Source organism: Balaenoptera ricei, chromosome 15 (genome assembly GCF_028023285.1).
Source record: "Balaenoptera ricei isolate mBalRic1 chromosome 15, mBalRic1.hap2, whole genome shotgun sequence".
NCBI classification, from domain to species: Eukaryota; Metazoa; Chordata; class Mammalia; order Artiodactyla; family Balaenopteridae; genus Balaenoptera; species Balaenoptera ricei.
Genome location: NC_082653.1, coordinates 80,886,931 through 80,898,469, shown reverse-complemented (window position 1 = coordinate 80,898,469; position 11,539 = coordinate 80,886,931). Strand labels below are relative to the sequence as shown.

At 54.7% G+C, this 11,539-nt stretch overlaps 1 protein-coding gene across 1 annotated transcript; it reads right to left on the bottom strand.

Moving 5' to 3' along the window:
- Nucleotides 1-4,239: 4,239 nt before the first annotated feature.
- On the bottom strand, nt 4,240-11,336 carry ZP3 (zona pellucida glycoprotein 3). The gene is made up of 8 exons (XM_059897212.1): nt 11,028-11,336; nt 8,933-9,051; nt 8,119-8,222; nt 7,865-8,042; nt 7,652-7,769; nt 5,057-5,148; nt 4,793-4,920; nt 4,240-4,457 (listed from the first exon to the last, which is right to left on the bottom strand). Exons 1-8 carry the CDS (start codon nt 11,334-11,336, stop codon nt 4,240-4,242), a joined length of 1,266 nt encoding a protein of 421 aa, XP_059753195.1.
- Between the last annotated feature and the right edge of the window lie 203 nt (nt 11,337-11,539).

The window sequence follows — 11,539 nt, the reverse complement described above, 5'->3', positions numbered from 1 at the left end:
TATCCTTCTTGCTAGTTCCCTTGCTGCCGGTCTGAAATAACTGATGTAAACTCACAGTTAATTCATTGGAGAAGTTTGTTTTAAATCTAAGCAATCCCACTTGACCTCTAGCCTCCACCCCACAGTTATTGTTCTTATTGTAAATTAATGCTCCGGCACTCTGGTGTTAAAAAAAAAAAGGACAACAAGCCTGAGGCGGGAGATAGATGGGCCCCAAGCGGAACAGTTTCTCCCCTGTGGACAGAAACTCCATAAAGCAGGATGATGGAGGAGGCTGGGTCCTGCCCAGATAAGAGATAATAGACCACATATTCCTTATTCTTGAAGTCAAGGAGACCTCCCTGACTACACATGCACAGAAAGGCTCCTTGGAGGTCAAAAAGGGAGGGGGCGCCACCTCATAGTAAGTGACGTCAACTACCCATAGGCCTCTTCGCTGGAATCCATCTTGGCTAAGAGATACACACGCACACAGGGGAGGACGCTGAGATATACCAAATATGGACTCAGAACCAGGTAAAGCAACATGATTGGTCAAAGGAAACCCGGAAAAAGTGCCCCATAAGAGTGATTCAAACTGCCACGAGTGTGTGACTCTCTCTCTGAGCCCACCCGTGTGTCTATCCACGTGTATGCTTTTTTCTCCTAATAAACACTTTACTTGCTTCACTACTTTCCATCTCTATGTGGAAATTCATTTCTACGCAGCTGACGGGCCAGGGCCTTGTCACTGACTGCTGGTCTAGGGGCTAGGATTTGGTGCTCTCACTGCCGTGACCCGACCTCAATCACTGGCCAGGAACTGAAACCCTGCTTCAAGCCGCTGCAAGGCCGAGGCCACCGGAGATCAGGCCCAAAATGGAGTCAGTTGTGCTAAGCCGCATGTCAGCAAAACAAGACTTATTACCTAATTGCAGTTTCAGCCTCTCCCAGGAAAGTAACCTTTAACCAGTCAATCTGGAATTACCTGGCCAGCACTAGTGAAGGAATTCGCACCATAGACCCTTTCTGTCCCCCATAGGAAGGTGACTTTGCCTGAAACAATAATCCATTCTTTGCTAGAAACTTCCTTTTCCCACCCCCTTCTGCCTATAAAAGCCTTTCACTTTGTACAGCTCTTTGGAGCTCCTTTCTATTTGCTAGATGGAATGCTGCCGAACTCATGAATCGTGGAATGAAGCCAATACGATCTTTAAATTTACTCAGTTGAACTTTATTTTTAACACTCATTTGGAATCTTGAGTTGCTCAAGAGAAGGGATCAGTTGTGGTGTGTGGACAAGCAAGGTGTCCTAACCTGAAGGCTGAGGGCAGGTGGTCCCTTGGGAGACACAGTGTTATCTTTCTGGTGATATCCAACCTCCCCCTGGAAACTTCCATTAGCCCCTAGGAGCTGCTCAGAATCCATTGATAAAAATACCTGATAAGTCTCACACCTGTCAGGAAAAATTGTAAAAGACCTTGAAATGGGCAAAAAGTTAATATGGAAGGGTGTTAGAGAACACCTAGGTATCTGATTCTATAAGAGTCTGTGCCTTTCCTAGTCTTTGACTAAGGTATTTTACAAAACCAATAGTAATGCAAATAACTCTTACCCATAGAGATGCAATTGATTTCTGTCTTTGAAAGCCAGTTTTGCCTCTATCAGCAAATTCATGTCTGCATTCCTGATCGCCTTTGTAAATCTGTTTTTTGGATTCTCCTTTGAACCAGTTTTTTCCATCTTGCAGTTTCCCTCAATGAATGAGTTCAAACAAGATCTCTGACACATTTTAATTTTATATTTGTAGGATGATTTTTTTTTCATTGTTCTTTAACATAGCTCATATCTCCCTTTTTACCCCTGGCTATCAGGAAGGCAAAATTTTAAGATTAAGTTGTCTTATTTTTTAAACTTTTTACCGTGGGGGCACACCCATAGGCTGGAGCTGCAACCTGGTCCAGGTGGGTCGAGTGTGGGGTTTCCCAAGAGAGCGAACAGGTGCACTTGGAGCCCACAGGATGTGCTATGTGACTCTGGGTGCAGTTTTAAACACTCAAAGTGTTGATTCACCGAGAGTTTCCCCAGGATATAATAGGGACTTTCCCCAAATGCCCGGCAAAGAGGCGGCCTGAGCAATGGGCCTGCCATCTTCCTCCCTTTCCCACGGAAGCTCCACCTTGAGGTGGGAAGGCAGGGTCCTCTGACATTACTGCTGGAGGTGGCCTCTGCACCCAAGCTGAGGGCACCTACCTCCCGGAACTAGCTGGGGCTGACACTTGAGGTTACGTCCTCGGCACACTTCCTCCCCACACCAGACGCAGCCACTTCCTCTGAGGACAGCAGAAGTTGAATGAGAAATGAGTTCCCAAGATGTTGCAACACCCAGGACCATGAGGGCAAGTAACAGGTGGGAGGTCGCAGCGAGGACCATCTCCCAGGGGGTCCTGGGAGTAGCCTTTGCTTGGAGACCAGCTCTGAACACACGCTGCATTCCAAGTGTCACATGAATCCTCACCATAATCCTGAAGTCGAGAATGCCCCCATCTGGAACAGGATGATTCTTAGCAGGAGGAAACGGGCTCAGGCAGGGGTGGAGCTGGGTGGGATGTGAGACAGGCCATCTGGCCCAGGGCTCCTGCTGCGTGACCCAGGATTCCACCAAGTGCTCTGTTACTCAGTCTTCAGACAGTCCCATCTTACAGATGAAGTGACCTGCCAGCCCGGCCGTGGCAGGGAGGCAGGCTGGCTTTCTGTCAGCCTCCAGGTTTTACTCTGCTGCTCGGTCGATCTCCCTGACAGGGACGGCCCATCCATGGCACTCAGCCTTTCAGTGGCTCTTTTTCATGTTATCAGCCCTACGTGGCCAGCCTCTCCACTCTCCCCCTTACTGGACATCCAGGCCCTCCATTCCTACAGCCACAGGTTCTCGCCATCCTCTCCTCCCTCCACACCCACCTCCCCCATTTTGCCCAGCTAGGACCTGCTCGTTCTTTGAGGATTTGCTCCAGGATCACCACCTCCAGGAAGCCCACCCCTTCTACCCCCGAGTCTTTTACTCCTGTACAGCACACCTGATGGGGGCGGGGGACAGGATTCCTTCTTGATGGAACTCTCCTGGCCCAGAGTACTTCACACACCTGAATCAGTTGGGGATTTTGTTGAGATGCAGATTCTTAGGTCTGGGATGGGGCCCCAAACTCTGCCTTTCCCACAAATCCCCAGGTGATGCCCAACGGTGTTCACAAAACCATGCTTGGAGGGGCAAGGACCTAGGCCTTCCTGTACTTCTGAGGCCCAGAATCACACAGATCTTGCTCTGAATGTATTTAAGTGCCATTTGACTCCAATCAGTTTATGCCTAACAGCCCTGCCCAGCAGGTACCAGCCCCGTTTTGCCCCCGAAGATGCCCAGGCTCACAGCAGGTGACTAGCAAAGCTGGGATTCCACGGTGAAGGAGATCTTGACCCAGTGAGAATGAGTCGCAGCTGGTGGTGAGGTTGGGCAGCTAAGGGCCAGCCGATGGTGGGGACATCACAGCCCTCAACAGCGGGAGCACGACCACTCCCTGGAGAGGGGCCACAAGCTTCCTGGGCACCACCGGGGCACCATTCCCTTGCTGAGCACTCCCAGAGGCTGTGGCCAGGGCCTGGGGGAGCACAGCAGCTTCTGGGGGGGGAGTGATGAAAGTGGGGGAGGTCGAGAGGCAGCTCCCCTCGGTCACAGGAAGCCCTGAAGCACCCACAGCTGGTGACTTGGCCATGACACTCACCCCCCAGAAGGGCTCCCCTACAGCGACTTCAGGTCCCACTGCCCTAGACCATCACCTCTGGCCTTTGGGCTTCTAGCACATGGACACGTGGCTTCCTGCCTGCTGCCGTTAGGGAAGGCGACTAGAAGTCCTTTCCTCCCTGCCCCCAGCCCTGGCATCAGATCCATAGGGCCCAGAGCCAGGACCCTCTGCCCCCCTAGAAGCGGGGCTGGCAGGGCCCACCCTACTTTAGCCCCCAACACCTCTCATCTTGGCCTCCTTGGAGATGTGGGATTATACTTGCCCTGGGAAGACAAGCCCTGGTCTGAGGAAGGCCTGAGGAAGCCCTACCCTCTCTATACACAGACTTGCTAAAGACACAACGGTACTTCGATTTCGCTGCTTGAACCCGTGACCCTGTTACAGTTGACCCTCCGCCCCTACACAGCCCCTCCCAATTCACCCCCATCTAGTTACTGTGCCACACCCCAGAGGCCACTTTCTTCTTTTATTGGGAAGCAGACGCAGGGCACACAGGGTGGGAAGCAGCCTGACGCCTCCCCGTGAAACCCAGGACGATGGTGGCCAGAGTCAGGGACACCACAGTGGCCAGGCCTAAGCCCAGCATCACCGAGGGGGGAGAGGAGGTGGACCCTTCCACACCGTGGTCGCTAGTCTTCCCCAGGAAGATCAGTGGCCCCACTGTGACATCTGCTTCTTCTGTCACTGAAAGACAAGACATCCAAGGGTCACCCTAGTCCCTACACAGGAGTCAGGTTAGGGGTTTGGGGTTGCTCAGTGGGTTCTAGACCAGTAGGTTTAGTTCTAACAGCTGCATTATTCTCCCACACCCCTGATTATGTGTCATGACTCCAGGATGACTGCAGAATGGCCCCGGACGACAGCAGGGCGAGGGCTTGGGGCCTCTCCCACTTAGCCCCGAAATGGCATCCCCCTAGGGGTAAGCAGCCTTAAATGGGGAACAAGTGTCGCCCTAGAGTGACATCCAGTGCCCTAGACGGAGGGGAGGGCAATAGCCCTGGGGCCCTCTGGAGACCTACCATGCCTGCGACTACGGGGAACAGATTGTCCCTCCAGGTGGGTCAGCCTCCTGGAACGGCCCGATACGCCACAGCGCCCCTTGTTACAGCATCGACAGATATCAACAGGGCCTTCTACCGGGGACCATCTGAGAGGGAAAGACACAAGGGTCAGATGGCTGTGCGGTCTGCAGGAAGCGGTTTGCTGACAGTAGGCACCTTGGGGGAATCAACAGGAGCGTGGCCAGTTTGCTACCCCAGTCACATCCAATCTGGTCTCCTCACCTATTGGAGGACTTGCTGAAGGAACAGGCCTTGCTTATTTGGTCCGGGACTCGGTCAACCGGAGTGACCTTCAGGTGGCAGGTGATATATATCTGGAAATAAGAGCAGCTGTTACGAGGTGGAGTTCTAGGCAGTGCAGTGACTAGTAAGCCAGTTCTTCTATAACCTTTAACCCTTGAGGGGGAGGGGAAGCCCACTTTAGAGATGGGATAGTACAGGCTCAGAGGTTAACTTGCCTCAAACTTCAGAGCAAGTCGCAAATTGGACTCTAAATCGGAACCATCATCTTTATTCCTCTGGTCTTTCCCATACTTTCCAATCACTTAGCATGCCTAAGCCCTTGGGCCCATTAAGTCAGAACCTCAGGGACAGGAAATCAAATCCAAAGGGGCCAAAATCCCACCCGACCAGCTGGAGTGGGGGGAATTTTGACAAAACCAGAGCTCAGGTCAGCCTGCGTCCTCTTGGGAGAGGTCTCCACAGTCAGAGGTCCCCCTTCATACTTTAGGGTCTCAACACACACATGCACACACCCCCCAAGTCCTGCAAAGAAACCGAGGTGCCACCGCCTTTCCTAAAGCCTTCTGCAGAACCACAAACCTCGGCCACCACCTAGTGGCCAAGCGTGCCTGCAGGGTAACCGTTTCGGAAACTTGAACCATCCAGGTTGCACTTCTGGCTGCCTGCCTTCCATCTGCACACACACCCCAGCCCCCTCACCAAAGAAGGGCTTCCGGGTCCCTAAGTGTTCCTATTCCAGGAAGGGAACTGCTTTGACCCTCAGCTTCTTCCCAGAACATATTGCTGATGCTAAACTGGGGCCTCGGATCCCAGGGTGGTTCCTCGTTAGCTTTCTCCCTTGTGCCATAGCCGCCATCAGCCAAGCCACCCGCCCACCTTTGAGGGAGAGCCCCGCGAGAGCTCAAGGCTGCCTTCCATTGATAGGATCGTCCTCTGACCTTAGTCACCCCCACCCCATCCCTGGAGAGGCAGATGCCGGCTCAAGAGTCACCCATGCTGATGGCCACCACCTGTGTGAAGCCTCATCCCCTCCTTCCTCACTCCTGGACCACCTCTGAGGTCGACTCCCTACCCCAACCAGGATCTACCCTAGGACCCACAGGGTCACCGATCTGGGCACCGGGACCCTTCCCGAGTCTATTTTCTTTTATCCTCAGCCCCATTCAACCCAGGACCTGCCATCAGAAAGCTCCAGGACATCTCCCAGTAGCTCCAGTTGTGCCCTTCCTTCTGTCTGTCTACCATCTGTAGCAGATGACGTCTGTTCTCTGAACAGAACTTCTGGGTGAGGTGAGGTAGCATCAGCGAAGTCTAAAACTTCACACCGCTCGTCCCTCAATGCCAGCCAGCCACGTAAGCCTCCGGTTTGGCGGTTTGTAAACCTAGCTGCTTATTAGATGCGCCAGGGAGCTTAAATGGCTTTTGATGCATTTCTAAATAAAGAGACTAGTGGCTAGGTATGGTGAGATACTAACGGTAGAACCTAGATGGTAGGTACATAGCTGTTTGCTGTGAAATTCTTTTGGCTTCACTTTTGAAGACTTTAAGAAACTGGAAAAGTTGATGCCAGGCCCCACTCCAGTTAAATGAAAATATATGGGATGTATCAGTATTTTGATGATCCTTAGGTGGTGAGTACAGAGCCAGAGCTGAAAACCCCTGCTTTAGTCACTAATCCTTCCTGACCAGCTATTCCAAATTTCACATCCTCCCAATCCTATCTCAGGAAACTTGTTTAAAAACTTCTTGATTTTCGTCTGGAAGATTCTACCAGCACTTTCTGGCTAGAGGCCAGTTCTACCTGTGCTTCCTGCCCAGCCATCACGAGGGGTCCACATTTTAGCTCCCTCCTCCCTCTGCCACCCTTAGTGTCAAGTTGAGCTTCCTAGCTTAGTTGTTCTCGAAGGGTGGACCCCAGAGCAGCGGCATCACCAGAACCTGGAAACTTATTAGGAATGCAGATTTCAGGCTCCACTCCAAACCTGCTGAACCAAACCCTGGGTGGGGGGCCCAGTGGTCTCTTTCAACAAGCCCTCCAGGTGACGCTGATGCACTCAGGTTTCAAAAAGTCACAAGTCTAGCCTATGATCAGGTTCGAGAGGCTACCTAGCATGAAAAGTTCATACCTGCTTCCCTTGCCCTTTTAGAAAGCCTCCAGGAAGGCTGACACCTGCTCTTATTAAGTCCTTTACTCAACCCATCTGGGTTCTGGCCCCGCTGACCTTGGTGAGGACAAGGTCAGTGACTTGGTCACCAGACGCTGCATTGTTGGTGCTCGTCCGTTGTGAGCTGTCAGCTAGTTCTCCTGCGTTCCTATTCTCCTAGTTTGTTCTGTTTCCAGGATCCCTGAATTTCTCCATCCTTCATGGATTTTCTACCGGTCTCTTAGGGCCTGTGCCTTCCCAAAGATCTCACTAGCGCCCATGGCTTTATCTACTTGATAAGTTACTAGGATAGGGCAGAACTATCAAATCACTGCTTAAGGGGACAGCTAGTGAGTGACCACACCGGCTAGTAAGCCTGGTCAGCCTGACCCTATGAATTCACCCTTATTCAAGGTTCTTAAGCCATTACCGTGTTTCTGGAGTCATTAGCAAAATGGAACACATCCACTGTGAACTGCAGGGTCTCTGGTCTGGGTCTGGGTGTTTTGAAAGCAGATGAGGCATCGGTGAGACCGTCCACGAGACAACTTTAAAGAGAACAAGTGAAACACAGTTAAAGATCGAGGAGGGTGACACAGGTCGTGTTGCACAAGGGTTCCCTAGAGAGGTAGCCCAGCCTTACCCGTGGAAGTCCACGATGGTGTGATAAGGGGAGGTGCTCCAGTCCGGTGTCAGCGTGGCCACACAGTGGTCCACGAACACTCGCAGGGGCACATGGCTGCCGGTGTGGACTTGGGCCTGGAGGTGGGCTCTGTCTCCCAGCTGGAAGGTGGGCGTCGTCTTCTCGGCGCTCCAGTTCTCTGCAAGGCACGGCCAGTGTGAGGGCCTGCCAGAGCGCCCCCTGCTGGCTGCCCTCTCCCAGCACTCCTTGCTCACCCTCCATCAGGCGCAGAGAGAAAACCAGCTTCTCCTCCGAGAACATCGTGGTCCTGAAGGGCACCCAGGTGGGCAGGATGGCCCAGCTGCTCACGTTGCCCTGCCTGGGAAGAGAACAGCAGCTGTCCACCCCTGGCCCGGGGCTCCAGGTCCCTGGGCTGCAGCCCCTACTAGTGACACACTGCCCTCCTCTGTGGTGTGTACGGCTCTGCCCAGATGTGTCTGCCCACTGTCCGAGGGCCCCCTCTCCAGGATCTTGTTCTGGGAAGCCCTTCCACACATGCCTCATCCCTTGTTTCCTCGTGGTATCAACACCATCTCCCCTCCCCCCTCCCAGATGGGCGGGCAGGGTTCAAGGCCTTCGCACTCCGCCCAGCACAGGGCCAGGTGTTGTAGTTATAAACCAGTCGCCCTGTCCTCCCACCTCGATGCCCCAGTTCACAGGCACATGCTTCATGCTGGGGCCTCCCCACCCTCACTCAGCCACTGCGGGAAAGCCAGAGGGAGAGAGCAGGTTGTGATGGCCAAGGTCAGAGCCTGGAACCCACCCCTGCGCTATTGAAAGACCACTTCTGAACTCTGAGGGGGCCAGGGGCCGGGCAGCCTCGCAGCTTCCGCCAAGAGGCAGCTGTGGCCCGGACCAATTTCAGAGGCTCAGAGCAGAGGCATCAGGCCCTCCATTCGCACCAGGACCGAGGGCAGCGACCACAGCCCGAGCACCTCCCCTCCTCACAGCTAGATGCTGCCGGGAGGCTGACGTGCTTGCCGAGGGACCTCTGCGCCAGAGGCAGCGACAGGCCCATCCCACACGGACCTGGGGTAGCGGCACTCGATGGGGACCTCTGCGCGGTTAGTCCTCAGGATGGACAGGTTTCCCACAGGGCGGGGGTTATGGAACAGGAAGGTGCTGTACACCAGGGCGTCGTCGGTCACCTGAGGGAAAGGGGAAGGGTTAACCCTCCCAGCATCACCTGCCCTGATGCGCCCCCCCGGCCAGGGGCAGGAGGGCCGGCCACTGGAGGTGGAGAGAACACAGGCCCTGGGCTCAAAGCCTGCTCTACCGCTGACCCGTGGGAGAGCCTGGACAGGCACCCCCTTCGCACATCTTTTCACCCCAAAACGGTGACACCACCGCAGGGAGTCTGGATCAGCTCCGTGTCATCACCAAGCAACGCCCAATGACCAGAGACATGGGGTGTATGCTCCCTTCTCAGACTGCTGCCCTCACCCCCACCCTAACACACACACACACACACACCCCACTTCCTTTTCCAGGAGAGGCCTGAGGCCAAGAGAGCCTCCAGGAAGAGGCGAGAAACTTCCAGGAATTTTAACTCACTGCCACAGCAATTACTACCTAACTCGCCCTCCCTCTTCTGACTTATTCTCGAGCCCATTTCACAGAAGGGGAAGCTGGTTTTTAGTGGTTGCCTGAGGCCGGAAGAGCACAAGCAGGTGCTTCTGGGGCAGTTTGCAGCACCTGCCCCCGCCCCCTGACCCCAGCCCCGCAGTGAACGGCTGCCTGGCCCTGCCCTCGGCCCGCTCAAACTTCAGGGGTGAATCCTAACTGTCTGTCAGCGAGGCCCCCAGGTGGAGTGGCTGCATATTCGTGGGGCCCAGTGCAAAGTGAAAACGTGGGGCTCTTTGTTCAAAAGGAAAGAATTTCAGGACAGCAGAGCATCACTAAGCCAAGTGTGGGCCCCGAGAGCCGGCACAGGTGGCGTCCCCGGGAAGCCGCCCCGGCCCCACGTGATTCTCATCTGGCGAGACTGGGCAGATTGTCCTGGGGAGAGGTGTCATCAGGCTGTGCTCCGCGGTGGAGTCAGCTGGGGATCTTAAAGCTACTGATGTCTGTTCCCACTTCCATTCCGATTTAAGGTGGGCTGTGGGAATCAGGAGTTTTAACCACTCCCCAGGTGATTCTAATGCCCCAAGGTTGGGAGTTACTAAATTAGGATCATTCCTTAATTCCTGCAGCTCCGGCCTCCCCACGCTCTCCCCAGGGAAACAAGGCCCAGGAGGCTTCAAGGACAGCCCTGGGCACCACACTGAGACCAGAGCCCCAGAGGAGAACTCCGGGGGCTGATCGTGCTCCAAGGCCAGGTGGGCAGCGGGGCACAACAGAGGGGAGGACAGGCTCTCTGAGCGGGAGAAGTCGGTCCAGGGAATCGTGCACCAGCTGGGTCCGGTCCGGCCCTGCCTTGCTGAAAGGCCCCTCCTCGGAGTCTGAGGCTCTGCCCCTCCCCCCTCTCCTTGGGAGGCGTCTGGCCCGAATATTACTCAGCCGTCTTCCTACTTACGCCCTTACTTGAGACTGCTCCTATGGGACCCACTTTGAGCCTCTTCAACACAGATGAACACGATGCCCTTTGCCCCCTCCCTCAACATCACTTTTAGTTCAAGGCTTCAAAGCCATTAAACATGAATGAGGGATGCCAAAATTCTGGTATGTTTTTTTTCTGTGATGACTTCTGAGCTTTCTGAGGTGTCAAAGTTCATCTCTTCCATACAAATTTCTAGGGCCCCTCGCAAGTGCTGGGCTACCCGCAGGGGATCCTATCACACCCTCCTCCCCTACATCGGCTACATCTGTCCTGGATGCCCTCCAGGGGTTCATAAATCCTCAGGAATCGGAGCGGGGGTGCCCAGTCTGGCCCAAAGTGCACTGCCACCTCTGGACTCCACCCCACCTCCCCAGCTTAGGCAACTAGAGGCAGGAACTCCCCCACATCCCCATGCCACGGAGGCCCAGCTTCAGGCCTCAACTGCTCCACCCACCCTACCCCACAAATGAAAGGAATTCACCCCAGCCCCGCCTCATACCGGCTCTGCACCCACATTCCCCATCACCGGCCCCCTCCCATGTCATCCCACCGAAGCCGGGGCCGCCGAGGGGGCCCAAGCCTCACCTGCACACTGTTGCCACACGCATGCAGCCCAACCTCAAACCTGACCACGGTATCGGTGTCCATAGAGACCAGCGGCTCACAGTTGTCAGGGCCCAGGGTAAGGTCTGCAGGCCTGATGAGCTTCCCGGTGCCAAAAAGGTCTTTGCTGACAGTAACCACCAGCTGATCCTCCTGACACTCCACCATCACGGCGGGTGGCTTCGATGGCATGAGATGTTGGGATTCATCATGCCAGACGGGCTGGGGGTTGCACAGCTCCAGGCTTCCCCAGAGCAGAAAGCAGACCAAGAGCCTATAGCTCAGCCGCATGATGCCGACGAAGCCACTCCCACTGGTAACCCCTGGGCAGGCACCACCCTGCCGTCTTATACCCCGGATGATGGTTACTCACACCTGGGCTCCCAGTGGCCTCCCTTCCGCAGCCAATCCAGCGGGCTAGGCCTCTGCTGCCCAAAGTGGCTCCCGGTCCTGCAGCATCAGCATCACCTGGGAGTTTGTTAGAAATGCAGACT